At 49.2% G+C, this 26,703-nt stretch overlaps 1 protein-coding gene across 1 annotated transcript in view; it reads left to right on the top strand.

Moving 5' to 3' along the window:
• The window catches only part of MECP2 (methyl-CpG binding protein 2), a 68,338-nt gene extending 46,806 nt beyond the window's left edge, over positions 1-21,532 (top strand). Inside the window, exons 2-3 of the mRNA XM_017516704.2 lie at positions 18,874-19,224; positions 20,310-21,532. Of these exons, the coding sequence (XP_017372193.1) occupies positions 18,874-19,224; positions 20,310-21,234 (1,276 nt within the window). The 3' untranslated portion in view covers positions 21,235-21,532. The remainder of the gene's footprint in view (positions 1-18,873; positions 19,225-20,309) is intronic.
• The last annotated feature ends 5,171 nt before the right edge of the window (positions 21,533-26,703 follow it).

The following is a 26,703-nucleotide window of genomic DNA, read 5'->3' on the forward strand; positions in this document are numbered from 1 at the left end:
TGAAGTCTCAGTCTGTTGCCCAGGCTGGAGTGCAATGACACAATCTCTGCTCACTGCAACCTCTGCCTTCCAGATTCAAGCGACTCTCCTGCCTCAGTCTCCCTGAATAGCTGGGATTATAGGTGCCCAACACCACGCCTGGCTAATTTTTGTATTTTGAGTAGAGACGAGGTTTCACTATGTTGTCCAAGCTGGTCTGGAACTTCTGACCTCGTGATCAGCCCGCCTGGGCTTCCCGAAGTGCTGGGATTTTACAGATGTGAGCCCCCATGCCTGGCACTCTTAGACTTTTAAAAAAATTGTAATTAAACCTACATCACCTAAAATTTATTAAGTGTACAGTTCAGTGGCATTAAATACAAATTGGAGGCCAGGCATGGTGACTCATGCCTGTAATCCCAGCACTTTGAGAGGCTGAGGTGGGAGGATTGCTTGAGCCTGGAGGTTGAGGCTACAGTGAGGTGTGGTCACGCCACTGCACTGTAGCCTGGGAAACAGAGCGAGACTCTATCTTAAAAAAAAAAAGGCAGATTGGCGTCACCCGGTATGTGTGCTGCTCTGCCATGCTTTCTCATGTAACATCGAAACGTAAACATCACCATTGTTGTGGACTGAATGTTTGTGTCCCCCAGAATTCCTGTATTGAAACTCAGACCTCAAATGTGATGGTATTTGGAGATGGGGTCTTTGGGAGGTAGTTAGGTTTAGATGAAATCTGAAGGGTGGGTTTTCCTTGATGTGATTAGTGTTCTTCGAACAAGAGACACCAGAGAGCTTGCTTTCTCCACCACGTGAACTCGATGAGAAGGTAGCCATCTCCAAGCCATTTAGGGGCTGAATCTGCTGACACCTTGATGTTGGTTCTAGCCGTCAGAACTGTGAGAAATGTCGGTTGAGTAGCACCCTCAGTCTGCACTGTTTCGTTATCATAGCCTGAGTAGACTAATGTACATACCATGTTATGAAAAGCTATGAACATACCTTTAAAGGCCACCTAACATTCTGTCTTATTACCTCATGCATCTTCTGTCTTGGCCTTCTATTTGCTCTCTCCCTGTTGCCTCTGAAAGCAACTGCGTCTTCCCTGCTGAGCTTTCCAAAAGAGTGGCTTATGTTCATGACCTCCACCTCTCATTGGTTAGCCCCTAAGATCAAGTCCCTGGGATCAGATCTCCATTGGGTCCCTCCCCTCACCCTAACCTCACATGCAGTGGTTCCTGAGAAGCTGCTATCTGTCTACCTGATCACAGGATCCAGCAGCATCAGAGGGCTCATTCACTGAATCTGTACTACCCCACGAGGCAGGCTTGTCCTTACCCACACTCTTCAGATGAAAACTTAATCAGATTCAAGTGTTTATCTTAGTGGCCTCTCATGGGGTGTGTGATTTCCTTCTTGTAGCTCTTCACTGGCAAAAACTCTTCACTGGGAGTTAAACCACATTGTGGTCCTTGACCCTCATCATTTTGTCCCATCTCTTATGCTGGGCTTTGTATCCCTGTCTCGAAGAAGTCTAGTGTGACAGAGAAGTCACCTATTATTGCATGTTCCCCTCTTGTCACTTCTGGTGTGGCCGTTGTTCAGTGAATGAGATTTGTGAATGTGCCATATCTGTGGGAGGAAGGCAGTTCTCAGAAGAGTTGTCACCTCCTTGCCTTCACCCTGAGGGCCAGGACTTTTCACTAGTTTTTTTGTTGCATTCATGCATTCATAAAGTACATGCAAACTTAGAGGTGGGTGTTAAATGCTAGAACCTAAAACTGAGTTCAGCTAGGCTCAAAGTGCCCCAGAATTTTTGTCCCACCAAACAATTTGATGAATATCTACAGATTGTTTCCTCAATATGATACCCGATTTGGTGAACACAGAGAAGTCAAGGTTGATGTGCATCTGCTGGACATGATCTTAAGTTGTTGAAGTAGGAATTATTAATGAATGAACGTCTATTTTAGCTACAAGAGCCCCAAGAGCCCCTGGTCTTCCAGAAGAGACTCCTGATGATCTTCCAGAAGCCGCTGGGCTTCTTTTGGCCCTCCCCCACACAGGTGCAGTCCATTCTCCCTGCCTGGGTGAGTTTGACTCCTCTGCCATGGAGTAGGTTAGGCTGCTACCTCTTGAGCCCCTTCCACCAGGCAGTCCAGTAGGTGGCGACAGAGAGCACTAAAAGGAAGTACTAAGGAAATATAATTTGTTTTGCTTCTTGGAAAAAAAAAATAGCAAAAGGCTTGTGGGACACGTGTGCATCTTAGTCAGATTTTACCGTGCAGAACATTTGAGAGACTTCTGCCCTCTTTCTCTCTTCCATTCTTCTCCACCCACTGCCCGCCCTACCACCCCCATCTCCTTCAATATAGGGTAGATAGATCAGAAGACCAAACAGACAAACGCCATCACCTCTGTTTTCTGTCACAGTTGATAGCCATAACAGCCACCCAAGCTGGAAACCCAAGAGGCCCCTGCCCTTCACTGCTCACATCCAGGGGAGCCACCAAACTGCACAAATTGTTCCTTTAACTGTTCCTCCCTCCTCTCTCCTCTTTCATTCTTTCTACCACTGTCCTGGTGCAGTCCCTCATCTTGCTCTAGGACTCCCTCGATAACTTACCATCTTTCCTCCACCTGTCTATTTTCCACACAATCCCTATCATCCTCATTCCCCTGCTTTAAACCCAAGAGTGGCACCCTGCGTTCGAGTGACATCAGGGCCCCTAATGTGGCCCCTGCCTCTCTTTCTGGCCCCACCATTGCTGCTGCTTTTCTCATGCACGTATCCCTCGGCAGTCCAGGATTGCTAGTAGCTCCTCCCAAGTACCATGTTTCTTGCACTCCTGGCGTTTGTCATTGGCTCCCCTGTCTAAGTTCCCTTCTCTTCTTCTTTCCCTCCCCTGTGGCCTTGCCTTGTGTCCTGCTTATTCTTGAAGACTCAGACAGGTATCTCTTCCCCCAAAGGGCCCTTCCTAACCCTCTGACCTGGGTTAGGCCCTGCCTCTCCACACCTGTGCTTCCTGCCAAGTCCTCAGCTGTCTCTGATCCCATGTACCTCTTGGCATCAGGGGCTGTGACATTCAGCCTCTGGGCCCACAGACCCTTGTTATGGGCTTGCTCACTGCCCCAGTTGGTCTTCTGCTATTGAGGATTCTGTGCCAGTCCCTGATTCCAGCACATACACGCATGTAGACAGCCCTCCTAGTTCCTGGCTCCCTCCCTGTCTCTTCTGCCACCCATTCCCATGGTCGTAGCCTGGAGTTGGTCATCACTGGAAACCCTTCCCCCCACAGAGCTCTAACTTAGCTCTGCCAATGACAAGGACTTACTGTCTCTCAGCTTGCAATGTCCACCACTCACGCCCCAGGGACTCCGTCGGTCTTCCCTCCTCTCGCAAACTGTGCCAGATGGACTTGTTTTAGAATTTACCATCGTAACTGAGCTCCCTTCAGCTCATACCTCATGGGCTCCTGCTCAGTCTGTTTCTCCTTTTAGCCAAACTCTCTTAAGAGTTCTCTCCACACACTGGCCCTCTTCCTCGCCTGCCACTCCTTGCTCAGCTCACTCCATGAGGGCTTACTTTCCCACGTTCCATGAAATCTTCTCAGTCATTGGTGGCTGTCACTCCTCCTCAGCCCTTCCGTGTGTCTCTTCTGGGACCTCATACTCTCCAGGTGGCCACCTGCCTCACATCTTGAACCCTTTCTGGGTTTGAGAGAATTCTCACCTTGAGAGTTTGATGGGAGGCCAGGCGACCCCTGATTGTGGTCACTGCAAATGCCAGATGCTTCTTTGTCTAGCTTCCCTTTCAGTCATGGCAACAGTGGGCAAACTGTATCTCAAGGGCCAAATCTGGCTCACTGCCTGTTTTTGTAAATGAAGCTTTACCAAGACCCATTTCCACTCAGTCCTTTGTGCATTGTCCATGACTGCTCTCCTGTACAACAGTGGTAGGCGGGTTGTGACAGATACTGTCTGGCCCTTCACAGAAAGAAATCGCCTGAGTTCTACACGGGTGTAGGTAGGTGCCCTGACCTCTGCCAGTCAGACTCAAATGCTAGGAGGAGCAGGGCCAGGCAGGAGAGCCCTGTCTCCTGGCATTGGGGCTGCAGGAAAGACGAGCTCCTTGGCCACACTGGACACAGTGTTAGTGGCCAGTGCTGCCCCCTTGCAGGATCGCAAAGGCAGTGCTGGGTGCTTGGGCTGGCTTCGCAGAAGGATTTGGAGTATTGTTCCTGGCTAACTGGACTCAAACCTGTTCCTCCAACCCTCTAGGGATTCTCTCATCACCCAGTTAACCTTTTTCCCCTAGTTTTTAAAATGGCAGTAAAATACCCAAAAGATAAAATGTACTACCTTAACCATTTTTAAATGTATAATTCTGTGGTGTTGAGCACGTTTATATTGTTGTGCAACCGTCACCACATTCGTCTTCGGTAGCATTTTATCAGTTCCTGTCTGTATAAATCAGCTAGAGTTGGTTTCTGTTGATTGCCACCAATAATCTTGACAGATATGCCTGGTCTTCCTTCTCTGCACTGACTCCTCTTTCTCTGTCTCCTCTGCTGATTCTTTCTCCTCATCACAACTCCAAATAGCAGGGGGAAGGTTGTTTACACTTACATCCAGAGTGCTGTCCACTACTCGCCTGGCTCTTCAAACCTCTCCCCTGAACTCCAGACTCATACATCTAGCTGCCCTTTCAGCCTCTAGAGAGCTAAATACCTCAGTATCAAAAACGAGATACGGAAGTCAGAGTCTGGGATCTCTTGCACTTTCCCTGCCCCAGTACTCATGCCCTTCAGTGATGGCACCTAGGCCAGCCCCCTGCATCCCTGCCTAGACTCTGCAGTAGTCTCAAGTGGCAGACCTGGAGGTCACTCTCCAGATCCCCTGCGGACACTCCGGTTAGCAGGCAGTGTCCAGCTGTTCCTTCAGCTGCAAGAGCCTCCTCACCCAAAGTCATGCCATTTCCACGATAGCACCCTGGTGACTGAGTGAGGTGAGGGTACAAGGCCCCTACAAGGCCATCTTTTTTACTTCTTCCTCCCACCTCCTTTTATGGATGTCAGTTCCTGATGAACATTTTACACCCCAAACTGTGACTTCACATCTGCTTCTGTAGAGCCCACTGTGCATCTTCCTGCCCCACTCCCTCTACTCAACATCTTCCCATAGTTAAAATGGGCTTTTTTTTTTTTTTTTTGGTCACCCAGGCTGGAATGCAGTAGCACAATCACGGCTCACTGCAGCCTCAACCTCCTGGGCTCAAGCACTCCTCCCAAATAGCTGACACTACAGGTATGCACTACCACACCTGGCTAATTTGTATATTTTTTGTAGAGACTGGGGTCTCCTTATGTTGCCTGGGCTGGTCTCGAACTCCTAAGCTCAAGCGATCCTCCTGCCTTAATCTCCCAAAGTGAAGGATTACAGGTATGTGCCACTGGGCCCAGCCTCTGATGGGCTCTTTGAAAAATGTTCATCAGATCAGGTTACTCCCCTGAGAAAAACCCTCTCAGAATAAAACCCAGAGTCCATTGCTTGGAAGCAGAGCCAGCTTCATGGGCCTGTGAAACTGCCCAGGGTTTGGTGGAACCCAGGCTTGGTTTAATACTATCTCAAAATTCTTAATTTTTGAACAAGAGGCCCTGCATTTTCATTTTGCACCAGGCTCCACAAATTGTGTAACTGGGCCTGCCTCAGCAGCCACATGGAACGTCATCACTCCCTGCCTATTTGAGGTCATTTTCTACCATTCTCTTCCTTGCTCACTTGGCTTTAGCCCACTGCTCTTGCTCTTCCTGGGACTTGCCAGAATGTTGCTAGAGTCAGAGTCTTGGCCCTTGATGCTCCTCATTGGCTGGACCCCTCTTTAATTGACCTGCTCCCTCACCACTCACTTCCTTCAGATCTGTGTTCAGATTTCATCTTTTCAGAGAGGCTTTGGCCCCTGTCCATCTCTCTGACTTTACCTCTGACCTCTCCCCCACCACCACCGCACTAAGCTGCCTCAGAACTTTGTAGATATTATGTCTGGTCTTCTGATGTTTCCCCCTTGGAAGAATCCCAAAATGCCTGAAGAATACTTTCTTTATCCTTGAAGTTGAGTACGTTGACTAGCCTGTGTTGCTATTGAGCATTCTTTATCAAATTTTCCTGGGAACGTGGTGTATTCTTTCAGGCTGCAGATGTAGTCGTCTCTGTTTCAGGTCAGCTCTCTTATGTATCTTTGACAGCATCTTCTGTTCCACTTGTTGGGTTCTGTACTTCAGGGACACAAATTCCTTACGTTGGATTGCCTTTGTCTTTCTTCCAATGCTATTAGCTTTGCCCTAACTGCTTTAGCTTTTGTCTTTTTCATCTGCATTCCCTTTGTCTAATTTGATTTTCAGCTATGTATATTCTGTTTCTGGCTGTTTTTCAGTGTATTTGTTAGTTTCATAATGATGTGTTTTGGTCTGCAGTTTGTTTCTCTAGGTTGGAAATGTGTCTTTTCATCTTACTGTTTTATCATCCCATCTTTGAACTGTTTTACTGGGAACATGTTCTTGCGAAGTTGTGGAGAATTTCTTTCTCTTCCTTGTGTGTTCTCTTCTTTGTGGGAGACTTTGCCTTTCTCGTGCCATCTCCGTCCCTGTGTCTGTTTTTCTTCTTTTGGTCGTAATATGTTTGCAGAGTTACCATGTCGCTTCTTTTCATCTTGGCTCAGGCTTGGATGGCTCTGCATAGTCGTTCTGTTTGCTTTGAGTCAGTGGAAGAATTCTTGGCTCTCTCTTCCCAGTTTCTTGGCATCATCTCTTGCTGTTTTCCCCTCTGAGCTATCGTGTACAGGCTTGTTATCTTGTATTCGGAGAGAATTTGCACGCTGGAGGGAGCTGCAGCCATGTAGCCTTTGGCTCTATCTAGATTATTCTCTCTGTTCTAAGAACTGGGTTGGATGCTTCTTTATACTAAGGCTCACTCTAGCCACATAAGGTATGTGTATACCATTTCCATAGGGATGGGGGGCACCTCACTCTCTGGGTGGCTCCATAATCTAAGAGCAGTTGCTTCCCACAGCGCAGGCACTTTGCCATTTCTCCTGCACCTCCCAGCTGGAGTTTGTGGGCCTAAACAGAAAAAGTGAAGGACTCCCTTGGTTGCTTCTCTCGAGCTTACTGGCTGCAAATTCCCAGGGTGTTTCCTGCCTCCTAGGGTGGTTTCTGGGGAGGGGACAGTACCCTGGCTTTGCTGCTGCATTGTCCTCTGGATCTGGAGTCTTTTCTCAGACTGCTTTGAATTACACCCCTTTCCTTTGTTTGCTGAGATCTTCCTTTCACACTCCCCTTCCCCGCCTTTCTTTTGTGTCTTTCTTACTAGGATTGGAAGAGGGCAATTCTGTAGGAGGTCTGCATCTAATTCCCTAATCCATGTGGGGGAGTGCTCCTGTGGTATGCTTTGTGACACAATGGTGAGAAATAATCCCTAGAGCGGTGGCTACCAGAAGCAAGCCATCCTCCCCCACCCACTCCTTCTGGCTGTCCTCAGATGCCTATTCTGGGTAAATGTAAATGTCAGGTTCCAAAGAAGATCTAGTCGGGATTTTTTTTTTTTTTTTTTTGAGACAGAGTCTCGCTGTCTTGCCCAGGCTGCAGTGCAGTGGCGTGATCTCAGCTCACTGCAACCTCCGCCTCCTAGGTTCAAGCAATTCTCCTGCCTTAGCCTCCTAAGTAGCTGGTACTGCAGGTGCCCACCACCACTCCTGGGTAATTCTTTTTGTATTTTTAGTAGATTTGGGGTTTCACTATGTTGGCCAGGCTGGTCTTGAACTCCTGACCTCGTGATCTGCATGCCTTGGCCTCCCAAATTGCTGGGATTACAAGGGTAAGCCACTGTGTCTGGCCTCCAGTTGGGATCTTGACTGGAATGATTGGTGTTCAGTCATTATCGTTTCTACCTAGTTTGTATTTGTACACAGGACAGTTACTAATTTGTTGATAGTTATTTGATGCTCAGTCCCTAGAGTTGTTTATGGGATGGAGTTTGAGTCCCTGCTCCTTCCCCCTGTGACAGCAGCTGGAATCAGGGTGGGGGACCAACGGTCTAATGGCAGATCCCTGAGACAAGTAGAATCTCTTTTATATTAGTGTCTCTCTGTCCCAGCAATGCCCAGGGAAACCTGGCCAGCCTGTCTCTGACCTCTCCACCCAGGGCACTGGTGGTTCAGGCCCTTCTATTTGCCACTAGCAAACTGCACTTCTGCCAGCCTGGCTCTTAGGTCCAGTTTCTCTGATCTTGCAGATTTTCTCTAGCTCTGCTAGGGAATCCTCATACCTCCAGCAGTTCCCTCCTTTGCTCGTGTGTTTAGCTGTAGTGGAATCATATGAGCGCTGCCTCTCTCACATGAATCCCAGCCGCATCACTTTCTACAGCAGTTCCTCTGAAGGCATTGACAGAGAGATTTCCTTCTTTTTTTCATTTTGTTGGTCATTTTAGTACAATCAAGGTGAAATAAACTGGGGGCTCAGATGTCAGCATTGCAAACCAAATACGTCAGGCAGGCTGATGTGGACTGACCTACACTAGTGATACGCAAGATGACGAAAATAAGGGCACTCCAAGTTAGTGATGAGATATTTAGATCAAATGAGCCAGTCCTTAACGCAGAGTTCTCCAGTAAGAGAGATCTCCTTTCTGCCCTTTTTTGTTCCCCAAAATGCCCAAAATGTGTTGCCTTCACGACAAAAATTTATTTTGGCAGATTTTCTGTTATTCAGTAAAAGCAGCCAACACTTTGATAAAAGTCTGTGAAACTTGTTTACATGGAGTATGCAAAGGTAAGAAAAAAAATCATCAGGAAATGAGGAAAGCCAGCAGTGGTGGGAATGTGTTGCTGGGGACAGAAAAGTCATACACAATGTCAGTATCTATGGAAACAGACCACTTGGACCTTGAAGACTAGGTATTTGGAATTGAAAGCGTTGGAGGCCAGCTTGACCTGGTGAGTCTCTAACCACTTGTGTGTAGGATCAGCGCGAGAACCCTGCTAGAATACAGAGGCAAAGATGCAGGAGGAAACCATTGGAAAAGTTGCCAGGGAATGGTGAGCTAATCTGAAAAAATACATGCTTCTAAGTTGGGCATGGTCGTGTATCTGTAGTCCCAGCCACTTCAGAGCCTGAGGCAGGAGGATTGCTTGAGCCCAGCAGCTTGAAGTCTAGCCTGGGCGACAAAGCAAGACCCTGTCTCCCTAAAAATACTTTTTTGTTGTTTTGTTTTGGGATTTTTTTTTTGGTCGTTTTCCCCCCTTTTTGTGAGTAACGGGGTCTCACTATGTTGCCCAGGCAGGTCTTGAACTCCTGGGCTCAAGCGATCCTCCTGCCTCTGCCTTCCTAAGTGCTGGGATTATAGGTATAAGCCACTGTGCTCAGAAAAAAATTTTTTTAAATGAGAATAGTTTTTTAAAAGACAAGCTTTTGGGGGAGAGTATTCCACTTATGTGAAATGTCAACACTAGGCAGGCTTGTGGAGACAAATAAATTAGTGGTTACCAGGGGCTGTGAGGAGTGGGAATGGGGAGCAGCTGCTTAATTTGTTAGGAAAGTGTTTTGGAACTAGGTAGTGATGATGGTTGCACAACATTGATCGTGTACTAAATGCTATGGTAAATTTTATGTGTATTTTACAACAGTTTTTAAAAAATGATCAAATGCCCTCAGAATAGCTAACAACCTTCCACTTGGCTTAATGCCTGCTTATTAAACTTGTTGAACTAAATTCCTTTCTGATTGTCATGGTTACTGTGTCTAGGCTTCAGAGTTTGACATTCAGATCGGCTTGGTCCAGTCTAGCATGTATCACTATAGGTCCCCACATTGGTCTGTTCCTCAGACGGACGGCCCAGCTGTCTGCTGGGGCTCTGTGCTGCAGCCAGGCAGGCTTGCTCCGAGACAGCTGTGTGGGCTCAGAGCACTGGCCATCACAAAACCTATCTTTGATTTAGAGTAATTGGTGATCAGTTGCTGTTTTAATGTTTTTTTTTTTTAATTTAGATATAATTCACATATCACGAAAGTCACTCATTTAAAGTGTACAATTCATTCTTCAATGTAATTCATAGGCTCACAGAAAAAAAAACGTTTTTAAGTGTGTGATTCAGTGGCTTTTAGTACATTCACAAAATTGTACAACCATCACCTCTGTGTCCTTCCAAAACATTTTCAGCACCCAAAAGAAACCCCAGACACACTAGCAGTCACCTCTTATTACCCACAGCCCCTGGCAATAGCCAGTCTACTTCCTGTCTCTATGGATTTGCCTATTCTGGACATTTCCTGTAAATGGAATTATGCACTGTGTAGCCTTTTGTGTCTGGCCTCTTTCACTGAGATGATGTCCTCAAGGTTCATCTACATTGTAGCAAGTGTCAGAATTTCTTTCCTTTTTGAGGCTGAATAATATTACATCCTATAGATCATGAAGTTTTGTTTATCCACCTGTCCCTCAGGGATGTATATTTGGGTTGCCCCCCACATTTGGCTATTGTAAACTGTGCTGCCATGAACATTGGTATATGGATATCTGTTTGGTAACACGTTTTTTGTTTTTTTTTTTTTTTTTCTTTGCGGGGCAGGGGGACAGAGTCTTGCTCTGTCACCCAGGCTGGATTACAGTGGCATGATCTCTGCTTACTGCAACCTACGCCTCCCAGGTTCAAGCAATTCTCCTGCATCAGCGTCCTGAGTAGCTGGGATTACAGACATACACCACTATGCCTGGCTAATTTTTTTGTATTTTTAGTAGATAGGAGGTTTCACCATTTTGGCCAGGCTGGTCTCAGACTCCTGACCTCAGGTGATCCGCCCACCTCAGCCTCCCAGAGTGCTGGGATTACAGACGTAAGCCACCAGGCCCAGCCTGGTTTTGGTTTTTTGAGAGTCTATGGCTAGGAATAAAATTGTCAGGTTATATGGTAACTCCATGTTTAACATTTGAGAAACTGCCAAATTGTTCTCCACAGCAGGAATTTTTTAACCTTTTTTTTTTTTTTTTTTTTTTTTAACCTGTATGTGGTGGGCTTGTGTTCAGGTTTTCGTTTTACATACCTGTAAAGACGAGATTTGCCGTATGGCACTGGTGGCCTGTATTTGCAGAGGGGTCTGCTTTTGGTTGGCAAGAACTGCATTTTATTTAAGCTTTTCAAAACATGAGTGGTTTCTTGCATCTTTTCACAAATGGACGATTAGGAAAGGGACTGTGAATTCAGAGCAGGGCAGCTGAACCTCAGGCTCCACCATTGTAGCCTTCAAGCTGAACCTCATTCTCTCTTGCTCCCTAGAGACCACTGAGATAGTCTTCCTGTGCCAGTTTGATTTCTCAGATTTTTAAAGGGCTGAAGCTCATGTCTCAAAATGCAGTAGCCTTTATTGATTCATGCAGAGAAGCCTCCTTGATTCTGCGATTCTGCAGCTAATACTGGAAGTAGAAAGAATTGGAAGCACCAGCTGGATGACACTTTAGGGTGGAAGCAGCCAGTATGGGGGGGAACTGTTAATTTCCTGTGGTCCCACACCACTCACCTGGAGCTGTAGCCACTGCCCTGCCCTTAGGTTAACAGCCTCGTGTGGTAGTTTAGCTCTTTGTGTTGCGCCGAGGGATAACTGGAAGTGAAAGGTGCTGAGAAATGCCATCTCCTGAAAGGGATGAGCATGAGTGAAATTACGAAAGGTTGGGATATTGCTGGGGCTCTGGAAGTTTCTCTGGAGCTCACTCCAGGGGACAGGGAAGGGACTGGATTCCAATTCAAGTGAAAAATACCTTTCATCTGCCTTGTTCACCTGGCTTTGTTGCCTTTTTTAAAATCTGAAAACCTCAGGGATTGAGTAGTCTTTGCTACAGGCCTTTCTCACAGGATCACTGCAGGTCACATGGTGAAAATGCAGGCAGTTCCTGCCATCAGACCCCTCAAGATGTCGTTTGGCCTGAAAACAAGATTCCTGCAACTCTAATATTTTCCTTTGCTAGATCAAATGAATAATTTGATCTAAAGTTTGCATTCTAGTAGCAAAATCACTGAATATTTTATTTCTTAAGAGCCTTACCTCATATTGTGTAGGTATTTAAGATTTTGTAAAGGCCTTTCTGCTTCAACGTGATATGTGCATTTCTAGAAAAAAATCTTGTGTTCTGTGAATCAGACAATAAAAACATGAGTTTGTGTAGGAAAAACTGGGGTGGGGCAGATCACTCCAAACCTGTGTGGTGTGGTAATTGGAGCTCGCTGATGAAACAAGAACAGTTCTAGCTGAAAGAACCCCAGGGCTCACTGAGGTCTGTTGGCATTTCCCCCAGCACCGCCACGGCCCCTTTTTCTGTGCCTGGGACTGTGCTTACTTTCTCATGCTGCTGCAGGCCCTTAATGCCGTTTGCTTCCCAATAGATGAGCCATTAGGATCATAGGCAAGGCCTTCTTCAGCAGGGCTTTTTCAACAGGGGGGAATACCTTTGCCCCTCCTCCTCTCACACTGATAGATTCTCCATATTGAGTGTCACATTGTGGGAAGCATTGTGGTTATTTGAGCCACTAAAAAAGGTACTTCTTCAAGTTTTCCAGCTTTATTTTTTTCTTCTGAGACAAGGTCTCCCTCTGTCACCCAGGCTGCAGTGCAGTGGCGCGATCTCTGCTCACTGCAACCCCTGCCTTCTGGGTTCAAGTGATTCTCCTGCTCAGCCTCCTGAGTAGCTGGGATTACAGGTGCACACCACCATACCCCGCTAATTTTTGTATTTTTTGTAGAGATGGGGTTTCACCATGTTGGTCAGGCTGGTCTCCAGCTGAGCTCATGATCCGCCTGCCTCGGCCTCCCAAAGTGCTGGGATTACAGGTGTGAGCCACCGCGCCCGGCCTGTTTGTATGTTCTGAGAAAGGCCCAGGCTGGAGTGTAAAGGGGCAGTGAGCTACCGCACCCGGCCTGTTTGTATGTTCTGAGAAAGGCCCAGGCTGGAGTGTAAAGGGGCAGTGAGCCACCGCACCCAGCCTCCAGCTTTTTTTCTTAATGTCTTTGTGTAATATGAAGGCATTCTCTTTAATTGTTAAAAAGCTTGCCTGCCACTGAAATATTACTGTCAATTGGCACAGCTTCCGATTATATTGCTGTCATCTCCCTCCTTTTAAACATGTTACCATATTTGTATTTCCCTCAGTCCATTGATCACTTGAGAGTTAGTCATAGTCCTCGTGCTGTTTCACTCCTAAATGTTTAGGCATGCCTTTCCTAAAAGCAGACAGTACAGTTAAGACACTCAGGAAGTTTAGCGATGAGCTAACACAGAACCTTACTCGCATTTCTCCACATACCCCATTAATGCCTTTTTCAGTGCCTTTGGGTCTGGAATGCAGTCCAGGACCGTGTGTTGCATTCATTTGTGTCATCCCTTCAGTCTCCTTTATCGGAAATCTTCCCCCACCCTCTTGTTTTCTCTCATCGTCTTGAGGAGTCCAGGCCGTGGTTGCGGCACGCCCTCTCTGGACTCTTCCTGCTGTCTCCTCGTGGTGAACCTCAGTCTCCCATTTGAGGTGGATGCTGGTTCAATCTCAGCTTCACTGAGGGGTCAGAGGTTCAGTCTGGTCGCTTGTTAAGGTGGTGCCTGCCAGATTTCTCCACAGAAAAGGGCTCCATACTTTCCCTTGCTCTTCAGCCTGTGTATTCCTTTCTTTCTTGCCAGCTTGTGGGTGGCTTTTCTAGCAGCTTCAGTCCGGCAGTTGTAGTTGCTTCAACAGGAGAGGTGTCTGCATACCTGGCCACCACATGGCTGGAAGGCGATCCATCCTCCTGGTGTAACCATCCTCCGTGCTACTGTCACTGGGTCATCTCCTCGGTGACTTCCTCCACTTCATCTTCTGCCATCTCCAAGCCACCAGTGCCCAACAGACTACTGAATACTTCCCATACTCATTTGTTTATTCACCAATTCAGAGCCCACCTTGTTTTCAGCACTGAGCTAGTCTCTCCTTGCTAGAAACTTATGGTCAAAGGTCTGTAGCCATCAGAAGAAGCACGTGGAGTGCCCTGTCTGTGTTGTGGTTATTCCTCTAGCATGCACAGAGTAAGGATTTCTCCTGTGCCTGGCATCATGCATTGAGTGGGGAGATGGGGGTTGGCATGCACACTGGGGGTTTGGGTGCTCTGCCTTATAGAGCAGGGAGGGAGGCAGGAGAGGAGAGGAGAGGCACAAGCATGGAGGGTGTCGCAGGGAACATGTCTCAGAAGTGCCATCTTTTTTTTTTCTTGAGATGGCATCTTGCTCTGTCACCCAGTCTGCAGTGTAGTGGCACAACCTCAGCTCACTGCAGCCTCCGCCTCCCAGGTTCAAGCAATTCTTATGCCTCAGCCCCCAGGTAACTGGAACCACAGGCACGCACTACCATACCTGGGAAATGTTTTGTATTTTTAGTAGAGACAGAGTTTTGCCATGTTGGCCAGGCCGGTCTTGAACTCCTGGCCTCAAGAGATCCACCCACCTCAGCCTCCCAGAGTGCTGGGATTACAGGCTTGAGCCACTACACCCAGCCTAGAAGTGCCATCTGAACTGAACGTGAAAGATGAACCTTCTCCAGATAAACCTGAAAGTTCTCCAAATGAAAAGGTAGGAGGGGGTGATAGGGTTAGGCCCAGAGCTGCTGGTCACACGGGGTGGGCATCATTGGTCACACTGGTGATAAGGTAGGAGCTATAACCATGTTGATAGTGTCACCTCTTTCCATCTGTGCTGGCATACCCTAAGCACTCCATGCCCACCTCTGGAACACATCAGCCCTGAGAGCCCAGCTCAGGCCTTTCTCCTCCAGCCCACCCACTTCTAATTATCCACACCCCTGTGCTTCCACTGTGCCTCGAACAAGCTTTCTTTAGGGGAAGGGAGCTGGAACTATGTTGTTGTTACCTATTTGTTCCCTCTTCCAAACTGTGAGCCTTGGAGGTAGAAGGATGCAGGGTCTAGCCCAGGATGAAGGCAGTTGGACAGACATGCATGTTTGTGACTCAGTGATCTCGAACTTCCATTTTTTTTCCCATCTGTAACACTCAAGAGTTGAATAGGTAGTTTTTCTGAGGTTACTTCAACTCTTAAAATGTATGAACTTACGAACTAGGTATTTAGTTCTCCTCATAATCAAGATTGTGTGTGGCAGGGGTCTGATTAGAGGGAGGATGAGGAGGGGGGTATGGTTTTGGGCTTTTGTTGTGTTTTGTTTTGTTGGTTTTTTTGAGATGGAGTCTCACTCTGTCTCCCAGGCTAGAGTGCAGTGGCGCGATCTCAGCTTACTGCAACCTCTACCTCCTGGGTTCAAGTAATTCTCTTGTCTCAGCCTGCAGAGTAGCTGGGATTACAGGCACCCACCACCATGCCCAGCTAATTTTTGTATTTTTAGTAGAGATGGAGTTTTGCCGTGTTGGCCAGGCTGGTCTCAATCTCCTGACCTCAAGTGATCCATCAACCTTGGCCTCCCAAAGTGCTGGGATTACAGGAGTGAGCCACCGTGCCCGGCCTGCCCCTCAGTCTTTTCCTTCTCAATCAGTGGCACCACCATCTTCCCAGGCTTTGGAAATGGTCCCTGACTCACCTCTGCCCCGCACCCCCACACCAATCCACCAGCGAGCTCTATTGCTTCACCACCTGGACCAGCCCCACATCCTCAACTGCTCCTACCCTAGGCCACGCCTGGACCACAGCTAGCGGCCTCTCATGGATTCTCGCTGTTTTTCTCTTGCACTCCCTGGGCTTTCTGGCACAAGATGCCCCAGAACCAGAATCACATGCCTCTCCTAGGAGCCAATTCAGTGGGTTTACTGTCCCTGGAGTGTCATTGTTGGCCTTAGACTATGTCCGAGTGCAGGTTTCCAGAGCAATGTAGTCAAAAGTTACTTGAAATAAATATTTGCTCTGTGGTATTGACAATTTGGTATAGAATTAAACTTGTTTGGCTGGGCGCAATGGCTAACACCTGTAATCCCAGCACTTTGGGAGGCCAGGGCGGGTGGATCATGAGGTCGGGAGTTCAAGACCAGCCTGGCCAAGATGGTGAAACCCTGTTTCTACCAAAAATACAAAAATTAGCTGGTTGTGGTGGCAGGCGCCTGTAATCCCAGCTACTCGGGAAGCTGAGGCAGGAGAATGACTTGAACCTGGGAGGTGGAGGTTGCAGTGAGCTGAGATCGTGCCATTACATTCCAGCCTGGGCAACAAAGCAAGACTGTCTCAAAAAAAAGAAAAAGGAGACAGGGTCTCACTCTGTCACTCAGGCTGGAGTGCGGTGATGTAGCCTCAGACTTCGGGCTCAAGTAATCCTTTTGCCTCAGTCTCCCAGAATGCTGGGACTGTAGGCTGAAGCCACCATGCCTGGCCCAAGCTCATTTGTTTGTATTTGCATTCAGTGTAATGAGGTTTTGTTACTTTTTGAATTTTATTTGGGGTAATATAAACTTTTACATGATTCAGAAGTCAGAATGACACTGATTCAGCTAGGTCTCACTCCTGTACCTGTACCCTCATCTTGTTCCCACTGCCCCATGCAGGGAGCCAATTTCATTAGTTCCTGGTGTGTCCTTCCTTAATCCCCCTTTCTTACCTCGGTATCATGCAGTAGATATGTTTGCACTTTGCTCCTTTTGCTTCACAGCGGATCCTGGAAATCGCTCCATCACAGCGTTTAGAACTCTTGTTTAGTCCCTTTGGAGCTGGGCAGTACTCCAGTGTGTGGGTGTACCATAGTTTATTCAATAAGTGCCCTGGTGATAGGGATCTGAGGGGTTGTAGCGTTTGGCTGGTAAAAATAATGCTGTAGCAAATAATGTCATGCATATGTTCTTTGAGATTTTTGGAGGTGTCTCTTAGCATAGATTTCTAGAAGGCATTCCTTAGGTCATATTTAGGTTTATACTTTGACCTCATGGTGATTAGGGTATTTGGGAATGCAAATGAGAGTTTTAAAGAAGCCAGATCTTTCCCAGTGGCTCACTGTTTTTCTCTGACATCAGGACCGTCCAGGTTCCAAGGAACAGCTGTGGCATTAGGCAGTGCCATGATGGATTGTGTGGAAGTACTGATTCCTGTCTGTCTGCTCTCTTGGCCTTCTCTCCATTCTTTATGGGGAACTGCCTGGGGGGGCCATTCTCAAAGGCTGATCTTGGATGGGCCACAGGCCATACTTAGCTCCCCAGTGTTCTTTGTCATTTCACATTGAGAGCTCTGTGCTGGAACAGATTAGGGGCCCCCACTTTACAGCAAGAAAGACTGCTCTGTGGGTTGTAGGATGCCTCTTAATATGCAGTGACTCGGCAGCTACACCCTGGGCCCTAAACTGCTGGAGGAAGATACAGGATTGGGAGGAACTCAGGGAGGAGTTATAGTGGGGACAAGACATTCCCTCACTCTAAGACCTTGTGGCTAGATTGGAGCTGCTGTTGCCTCCTTATACCTGACCTGACGGTTCTGGAGAGGTATGTCCTTGTAGCTTCTGAGTCCCAGTGCTAACCAGCCTTCAGAAACTTCCCTACATCATTTGAGTCCTGGTTTCCCAAGTATGCTTGCCAGTGTGTGCCATGGTACCCTCACTGAACAGTCTGTGCAGTGTAGACAAGAGGGAAAGTCTCTTGGGGTAGACCAACCACAAGATGGTGACCAGCACTGATGAACCACATGGGACAGGGGAGTTGTGGGGCTGAGAACCCGGAGGGCAGGAGTAGACAGGCTCTTTTCCAGAATGAACGCTAATGAAGGGACTCGCAGGTGGCTGCTGCTTTCTAAGCTGCCCCGGTTGTTGCTGAGGCTCTGAAGTCCTAGGGGGTTTCATGGTGGCATACTAGACAGGTTAGCAAAGCATCATGGCCAGACACTGATTCTGGGGCCTGGGGCTTTACGGTGGCCATTTCTGAAGAGACCCTACCAGGCCAAAGTGATGTGCAGAAAAGAGAGCTGCTTCTGTCACCAGAAAAGAATGGGAGGACTCCCACCCTAGAATAGGAAGGGTGCCCTTCTGCACCAGCAGGAAGGGGACACATTGCTCTGCCTGGACCACACCTTTTTCCTTGCTCTTCCCTCTGCATCTGTTGTGGCTGAGGCCATTCCTTGTCAGGAAACGTCTTATGTTAAAGGCTCGCGCCACCTAGGAGCACTTCTCTTATCACCCCAGAACTCTGGGTGGCAGTTTCTTGTGGCCTGAGTTAGCCGTTATTTATATAGTGCCATTGTGCCTTTTCTCCCATGATGCTCACAGTAAGGATGCCCAGATGGGTTTACCCATTGTCAAGATAAGGAAACGGAGGCACAGAAGGCTGAGGTCGTTTGCTGGGGTTCATGTTTGGAAAGTGGCAAAGGATTTGAGTGCAGTTTGGCTGGCTCCAAACCTGTGCTTTCCCTAACACTACTGTGTGCCTCATTGAATATTTGTTCTAGAAAACCAAAAAGACGCCCAAGCCCTGGCCTTCACAAAGGAGACCCCGACCCCCATTTGACTCCCTTTCCAGCATTCGAAGGCCTCTTGTCAGGCATCGAGCCCAGAGGCCCCTGAGGTGCGACTCATGCTAGGGTGGGATGCTCAGGAGCCACGCAGTGTTTCCGCTCAGAGGAAAGGACTCCAACTCTTTTGCAATGCCAGGAGTGAGACTTGCAGGTGGCCACAGTGCAGGTCAGCCATGCCGGCAAGCACCACCAGGGCCCGAGTTCCTAAAAAAATAGTTGGGTCCCAGCTTGGCCGGAGGCCCTGTTGTCCTGGGGAAGGACATCAAGATCTGAGTGTATGATGGCCTGGGGCCTTGCATGTGGTGGGGGTCCAAGCCTGCCTCTGCTCATTTATTCTGCAGACTGGCATGTTCTTTGTGATACTTACATACTTGTTTAACACTTCAGGGAAGAAAAGTCAGAAGACCAGGATCTCCAGGGCCTCAAGGACAAGCCCCTCAAGTTCAAAAAGGTGAAGAAAGATAAGAAAGAAGACAAAGAGGGCAAGCATGAGCCCGTGCAGCCATCAGCGCACCACTCTGCCGAGCCCGCAGAGGCAGGCAAAGCGGAGACGTCAGAAGGGTCGGGCTCCGCCCCAGCCGTGCCAGAAGCTTCTGCCTCCCCCAAACAGCGGCGCTCCATCATCCGTGACCGGGGACCCATGTATGATGACCCCACCCTACCTGAAGGCTGGACACGGAAGCTTAAGCAAAGGAAATCTGGCCGCTCTGCTGGGAAGTATGATGTGTATTTGATTAAGTAAGTAAGAGCAACTCCTGTCTCTACAGGGCAGGGAGGGCAGAGACAGGGATCTCATGCAGCAGGAAAATGTATGTGCCTAACCCCACAACGGGGGCGGCGCGGGGGGACCATAAACAATGAACACCAAGACCAGGTATGCTTGAAATGGCTGTGCGCAGAAGTCAATGTCCTCTGTCCTCTCCACACCTCGAGTCCTTGTCTGGAGTTGGAATAGCTGCGGAAGCAGAGAAACTTGCAGAGCCAGGGCTTCTGAGGAGGAATGAAGAAGCATGTTTCTGTTGTGCCCCTTAAATGATCCCAAAAAGGTTAGCAGTTTTCACATGACATTGGAAGATAGCCTCATTTAATTCCATAACCCTGAGAAGAGTGAGCAAAGGATTATCTTGTTGAAACTGATTCCCAGCCAGGCGCGGTGGCTCACGCCTGTAATCCCACACTTTGGGAGGCTGAGGCGGGTGGATCACGAGGTCGAGATCGAGACCATCCTGGTCAACATGGTGAAACCCCGTCTCTGCTAAAAATACAAAAAATTAGCTGGGCATGGTGGCGCGTGCCTGTAATCCCAGCTACTCAGGAGGCTGAGGCAGGAGAATTGCCTGAACCCAGGAGGCAGAGGTTGCAGTGAGCCGAGGTCGCGCCATTGCACTCCAGCCTGGGTAACAAGAGTGAAACTCCGTCTCAAAAAAAAAAAAAAAGGAAACTGATTCCCAGAGAGTCTGAGCACCATACCCAAGTTCAGAATTAGGAATGTTGTTGATGGTGACTCAGGCCCAGGAATGTTCCACATGGTGACTCAGGCCCAGGCACCAAGCAGCAGAATGGGCCTCAGTCTAACAGCCCCTCTGTACCAGGCCTGACTCTTTGGTTGCTGGACTTTGGAGAGGCCTGGGGAGTCAGGGACAGGCAGACGAGCGAGTGGCTTTGGTGATAGACAGATCCTCAGGGGCAGCCAGGCAGTGTGACTCTTGTTCAATAGTAACATTTATCAGAGTGTTGTCACCACCATCCGCTCTGCCCTATCTCTGACATTGCCATGGGGAGCCTCTAATTGTTTTTTTGTGTCTTTCCATTTGTCCTCACAGTCCCCAGGGAAAAGCCTTTCGCTCTAAAGTGGAATTGATTGCATACTTCGAAAAGGTAGGCGACACATCCCTGGACCCTAATGATTTTGACTTCACGGTAACTGGGAGAGGGAGCCCCTCCCGGCGAGAGCAGAAACCACCTAAGAAGCCCAAATCTCCCAAAGCTCCAGGAACTGGCAGAGGCCGGGGATGCCCCAAAGGGAGCGGCACCACGAGACCCAAGGCGGCCACGTCAGAGGGTGTGCAGGTGAAAAGGGTCCTGGAGAAAAGCCCTGGGAAGCTCCTCGTCAAGATGCCTTTCCAAACTTCGCCAGGGGGCAAGGCTCAGGGAGGTGGGGCCCCCACATCCACCCAGGTTATGGTGATCAAACGCCCCGGCAGGAAGCAAGAAGCCGAGGCCGACCCTCAGGCCATTCCCAAGAAACAGGGCCGAAAGCCGGGGAGTGTGGTGGCAGCCGCTGCCGCCGAGGCCAAAAAGAAAGCCGTGAAGGAGTCTTCTATCCGATCTGTGCAGGAGACCGTACTCCCTGACCCCATCAAGAAGCGCAAGACCCGGGAGACGGTCAGCATTGAGGTCAAGGAAGTGGTGAAGCCCCTGCTGGTGTCTACACTTGGTGAGAAGAGCGGGAAGGGACTGAAGACCTGTAAGAGCCCCGGGCGGAAAAGCAAGGAGAGCAGCCCCAAGGGGCGCAGCAGCAGCGCCTCCTCGCCCCCCAAGAAGGAGCACCACCACCATCACCACCACTCAGAGTCCCCAAAGGCCCCCGTGCCACTGCTCCCACCCCTGCCCCCACCCCCACCTGAGCCCGAGCGCTCCGAGGACCCCACCAGCCCCCCTGAGCCCCAGGACTTGAGCAGCAGCGTCTGCAAAGAGGAGAAGATGCCTAGAGGAGGCTCGCTGGAGAGCGACGGCTGCCCCAAGTAGCCAGCTAAGACTCAGCCCGCGGTCGCTACCGCCGCCACGGCCGCAGAAAAGTACAAACACCGAGGGGAGGGAGAGCGCAAAGACATTGTTTCATCCTCCATGCCAAGGCCAAACAGAGAGGAGCCTGTGGACAGCCAGACGCCCGTGACCGAGAGAGTTAGCTGACTTTACGCAGAGCGGATTGCAAAGCAAACCAACAAGAATAATGGCAGCTGTTGTCTCTTCTCCTTATGGGTACGGCTCTGACAAAGCTTCCTGATTAACTGAAATAAAAAATATTTTTTTTTCTTTCAGTAAACTTAGAGTTTCGTGGCTTCAGGGTGGGAGTAGTTGGAGCATTGGGGATGTTTTTCTTACCGACAAGCACAGTCAGGTTGAAGACCTAACCAGGGCCAGAAGTAGCTTTGCACTTTTCTAAACTAGGCTCCTTCAACAAGGCTTGCTGCAGATACTACTGACCAGACAAGCTGTTGACCAGGCACCTCCCCTCCCGCCCAAACCTTTCCCCCATGTGGTCGTTAGAGACAGCAGTTGAGAGGACACTCCCTTTTTCGGTGCCATCAGTGCCCCATCTACAGCTCCCCCCACCTCCCCTACTCCCAGCCATGTTGGGACAGGGAGGTGTGAGGCAGGAGAGACAGTTGGATTGCTTAGAGAAGATGGATATGACCAGTGGCTATGGCCTGTGCGATCCCACCTGTGGTGGCTCAAGTCTGGCCCCACACCAGCCCCAATCCAAAACTGGCAAGGACACTTCACAGGAAAGGAAAGTGGTACCTGTCTGCTCCAGCTCTGGCATGGCTAGGAGGGAGTCATCCCTTGAACTACTGGGTGTAGACTGGCCTAAACCACAGGAGAGGATGGCCCAGGGTGAGGTGGCATCGTCCATTCTCAAGGGACGTCCTCCAGTGGGTGGCTCTAGAGAGGCCATGGAGGCAGTAGGACAAGGTGCAGGCAGGCTGGCCCGGGTCGGGCGAGGCCGAGCACAGCGGGCTGAGAGAGATTCCTAATCTCTCAGAGCAGTCTGTGACTGATAGTTAGGGACTTAGTGGACAGGGGAGGGGGTAAGGGGGGAGGAGAAGAAAATGTTTCAGTTACTTTCCAATTCTACTCCTTTAGGGACAGCTTAGAATTATTTGCACTATTGAATCTTCATGTTCCCACTTCAAAACAAACAGATGCTCTGAGAGCAAACTGGCTTGAATTGGTGACATTTGGTCCCTCAAGCCACCAGATGTGATGGCGTTGAGAACTACCTGGATTTGTATATATATACCTGCGCTTGTTTTAAAGTGGGCTCAGCACATAGGGTTCCCACGAAGCTCCGAAACTCTAAGTGTTTGCTGCAATTTTATAAGGACTTCCTGATTGGTTTCTCTTCTCCCCTTCCATTTCTGCCTTTTGTTCATTTCATCCTTTCACTTCTTTCCCTTCCTCCTCCTAGTTCATTCCTTCTGTTCCAGGCAGCCACAGTGCCCAACCACACTTGTCAGCTCCAGTCCCTAGAACTCTGCCTGCCCTTTGTCTTCCTGCTGCCAGTACCAGCCCCACCCTGTTTTGAGCCCTAAGGAGGCCTTGGGCTCCACCGAGTCTGACCTGGCCTGTCTATGAAGAGCAAGAGAGCAGCAAGGTCTTGCTCTCCTAGGTAGCCCCCACTTTCCTGGTAAGAAAAAGCAAAAGGCATTTCCCACCCTGAACAATGAGCCTTTTCATCCTTCTACTCTAGATAAGTGGACTGGAGGAACTGGGCCAGATTTGGTAGCTGAGGAAAGCGCAGAGGCCCCCTATGGCCTGCCAGTCATCGAGTAGCCCAACAGGGGCTCCGTGCCACCCAACCTTGACCTCACTCAAGTCCAGAGTCTAGCGTAGTATACAGCACGGCAGCAGCGGTACCGATGCAGAACTCTTGAGACCAGAGCTGGGACCAGCACCTAGGTCCCTGTCCCTTCTCTGCTCCCCCTTTTCCCTCAGAGTTCTTTTCTAATGGAAATGTTTTGCTTTTGCTTAATGCAGTGGGGCCAGAACACCACACATTTCACTATCTGTTCCATAGGTGTGGTGTAGGGGCTTAGAGGCGTGGGCTTGCTGTGGGTTTTCAATTGATCAGTTTTCATTTGGGATCCCATCTTTTTAACCTCTGTTCAGGAAGTCCTTATCTAGCTGCATATCTTCATCATATTGGTATATCCTTTTCTGTGTTTACAGAGATGTCTCTTATATCTAAATCTGTCCAACTGAGAAGTACCTTATCAAAGTAGCAAATGAGACAGCAGTCTTATGCTTCCAGAAACACCCACAGGCATGTCCCATGTGAGCTGCTGCCATGAACTGTCAAGTGCGTGTTGTCTCGTGTATTTCAGTTACTGTCCCCTGGCTTCCTTACTGCGGTGTAATCATGAAGGAGTGAAACATCATAGAAACTGTCTAGCACTTCCTTGCCAGTCTGTAGTGATCAGGAACCATAGTTGACAGTTCCAATCAGTAGCTTAAGAAAAAAAAATGTGTGTGTCTCTTCTGGAATGGTTAGAAGTGAGGGAGTTTGCCCCATTCTGTTTGTAGAGTCTCAAAGTTGGACTTTCAAGCATTTATGTATCCATTTCCTTATGCTGTAAAACAAGTCCTGCAACCAAACTCCCATCAGCCCAATCCCTGATCCCTGATCCCTTCCACCTGCTCTGCTGCGGAACCCTCCTCCACCCCCACAGCTTCACTTCTGACTCTTCCCCAGGAAGGGAAGAGGAGTCGGAGGAGAGGGTGAGTCCTCTAGACTCTTCCTCCAAGGACAAAAGGCTCCTGCCCCCACAGTGGCCTCACACTCCTGGCACCACCAAAGGACACTTATCCACAAGAGTGCAGCATCCAACCAGGTTGTCACTGAGAAGATGTTTATTTTGGTCAGTTGGGTTTTTATGCATTATTCTTAGTCCAATGAAATGTGGCTTCTGGACTCAGTGTCAGGAGCTGCTTCCCCATCAGCTGGGTGTCATCTGGTCCTGGTAAGAGGAGTGTGGGGCCCACCAGGCCTTCTTGTCACCCATGATAGTTCATTCAGGGCCAATTGGGCAGTCATGGTTGGAAACACAGCATTTCAAGTGTCACTTACTTTCATTCGGGCCCCACCTACAGCTCCCTCGCTCCCCAGCTGCTTTCCCTTCAAGTTTGTTCCAGAGCTGCCAGTGGGGCCTGAGGCTCCTTAGGGTTTTCTCTCTGTTTCCCCCTTTCTTCCTCATTCCCTCTTCTTTCCCAAATAAAGGTATCACAAGTCAGTCACCTTTCAGCAGACTGCCTTGGTGGTTTATCGCCCTGGCAGGCAGGGGCCCTGCAGCTCCCACGCTGCCCCTGCCTTGGGGTCAGGTTGACAGGCGGTTGGAGGGAAAGCCTTAAGCTGCAGGATTCTCACCAGCTGTGTCCGGCCCAGTTTTGGGGTGTGACCTCAATTTTGTCTGTACTTGAACACTATGAAGATGGGGGCCTCTTTTGATGAATTTGTGAAAATAGAAGAATTGACCGACAGCTTTCCAGTACCTGTGGGGCTAGGTCATTAATGTCAGACCCACAGTATCCCCCACTGTTGTTCCAGTTGTTAGTTACTACCTCCTCTCCTGACAATACTGTATGTCCTCGAGCTCCCCCAGGTCTACCCCTCCCAGCCCTGCCTGGTGGTGGGCTTGTCATAGCCAGTGGGATCGCCAGCCTTGACAGCTCAGTGAGCTGGAGATACTTGGTCACGGCACTAGCACAGTTCCCTTCTGCTGATGATGTATTCCCGTATCAAAAGGCACAGGGGACACCCAGAAATGCCACATCCCCCAGTCCATCAGTGCCAAACTAGCCAAGGGCCCTAGCCTCTCAGCTCACTGGATGGCAGAAGCTGCGACTTGTGAGAGCCGATGTGGTGCAGACAATCGTCTGTTGAGTGGCATCATTCCAGGCCTGAGGCATGAACAGTGCAGTGCGCCAGGGACAGGGAGCAGCTCCTAATTGTCACCTGCTTCTCTGTCCAGCTTTTCATTGCTGTGACAGTGATGGCAAAAGAGTAATAACCAGACACAAACTGCCAAGTTTGGTGGAGAAAGGAGTTTCTTTAGCTGACAACCTCTGAATGTTGAATCACTTAGTAAGCGGCTCAAGCCCAGGAGGGAGCAAAAGGATATCAGCGGAGTCCCCTGGGTGGGACCATCTGGATTTTGTTTAGCCCAAGTGGAGCCTGACAGCCAGAACTCTGTATCCCCCTCTAACCACAGCTCCTTTTCCAGAGCATTCCAGTCAGTTTCTCTGGGCTGACTGGGCCAGGGTGGTCACAGGTACCAGTTCTTTGAGAAGACCGTTGGGATCCGTTTTTAGCCTGTCATTGCCCCAAATGGATTCCTGTTTCAAGTTCACACCTGCAGATTCTAGGACCCATGTCCTAGACTTCGGGGAGTGAGCTGTTTCTAGAGCCTCTGCCCTGGAGGGGATCTGGAGGACCTGCCCATTGGGGGACAGAGCCCTGCTCCCTCCATATCTTCCTGCTCTTCTTTCTGCTCTGCTCTGAAGGGATTTGTTTATTCTCTGCATTTTGGTGTCTTTCTCTTTTAGATATTGTATCAGTCTTCAGAAAAGGCATCGTCTACTTGTTATAAATCACTAGGATACTGCCTCCCCCAGGGTCTAAAATTACATATTAGAGGGGAAAAGCTGAACACTGAAGTCAGTTGTCAACAATTTAGAAGGAAAACCTAGAAAACATTTGGCAGAAAGTTACATTTCAATTTTTTTGAATGAATTAAGAGCAAGCTTTTACAAAAATGCCGATCTAAAAATACTTAGCACTTGGCCTGAGATGTCTGATGAGCATCACAGGTAAGGGGGATCTGAGGAGGTGAAAACAGGGCTCCCTGAGACTCGACCATTTTGTCATTGGAGAGCCAGTATCTCCTTGAGTAGCAGACCTGAGGACATGGCTTCTGACCCTGTCCTTTGGGAGTGGTATGAAAGGTGGAGCATTCACTGGTGACCCGGAAAGCCCAGCACCACCCTACTTCTGCTCTTCTCATCTTGACAGAGCCTGCCCCAGCGCTGATGTGTCAGGAAAACACCCAGGGAACTAGGAAGGCGCTTCTGCCTGAGGGGCAGCCTGCCCTGCCCACTCCTGCTCTGCTCGCCTCAGATCGCAGGCCTTGGCAAAGTGGCTGCATGGTGGGCTTCTGGCGCTCCCTTCTGAGCTGGCCTCTCACTGCCTCCCCAAGGCCCCCTGCCCGCCCTGTCAGGAGGCAGAGGGAGGCAGATGTGAGGGCAGGGCAAGGAGGAAGCGCAGCCTCCCACTCTCGCTCCAGGCCCTGACCTTGCACAGGCAGAGCCCAGCCCCTGGAGGAAATCCTACCTTTGAATTCAAGAACATTTGGGGAACTTGGAAATCTCTTTGTCCCCAGTCCCCCATTCTGTCCTACCTTTGATCAGGTCCTGCTCAGCAGTGAGAGCAGATGAGGT

This window comes from Cebus imitator, unplaced genomic scaffold (genome assembly GCF_001604975.1).
Source record: "Cebus imitator isolate Cc_AM_T3 unplaced genomic scaffold, Cebus_imitator-1.0 Scaffold599, whole genome shotgun sequence".
NCBI classification, from domain to species: Eukaryota; Metazoa; Chordata; class Mammalia; order Primates; family Cebidae; genus Cebus; species Cebus imitator.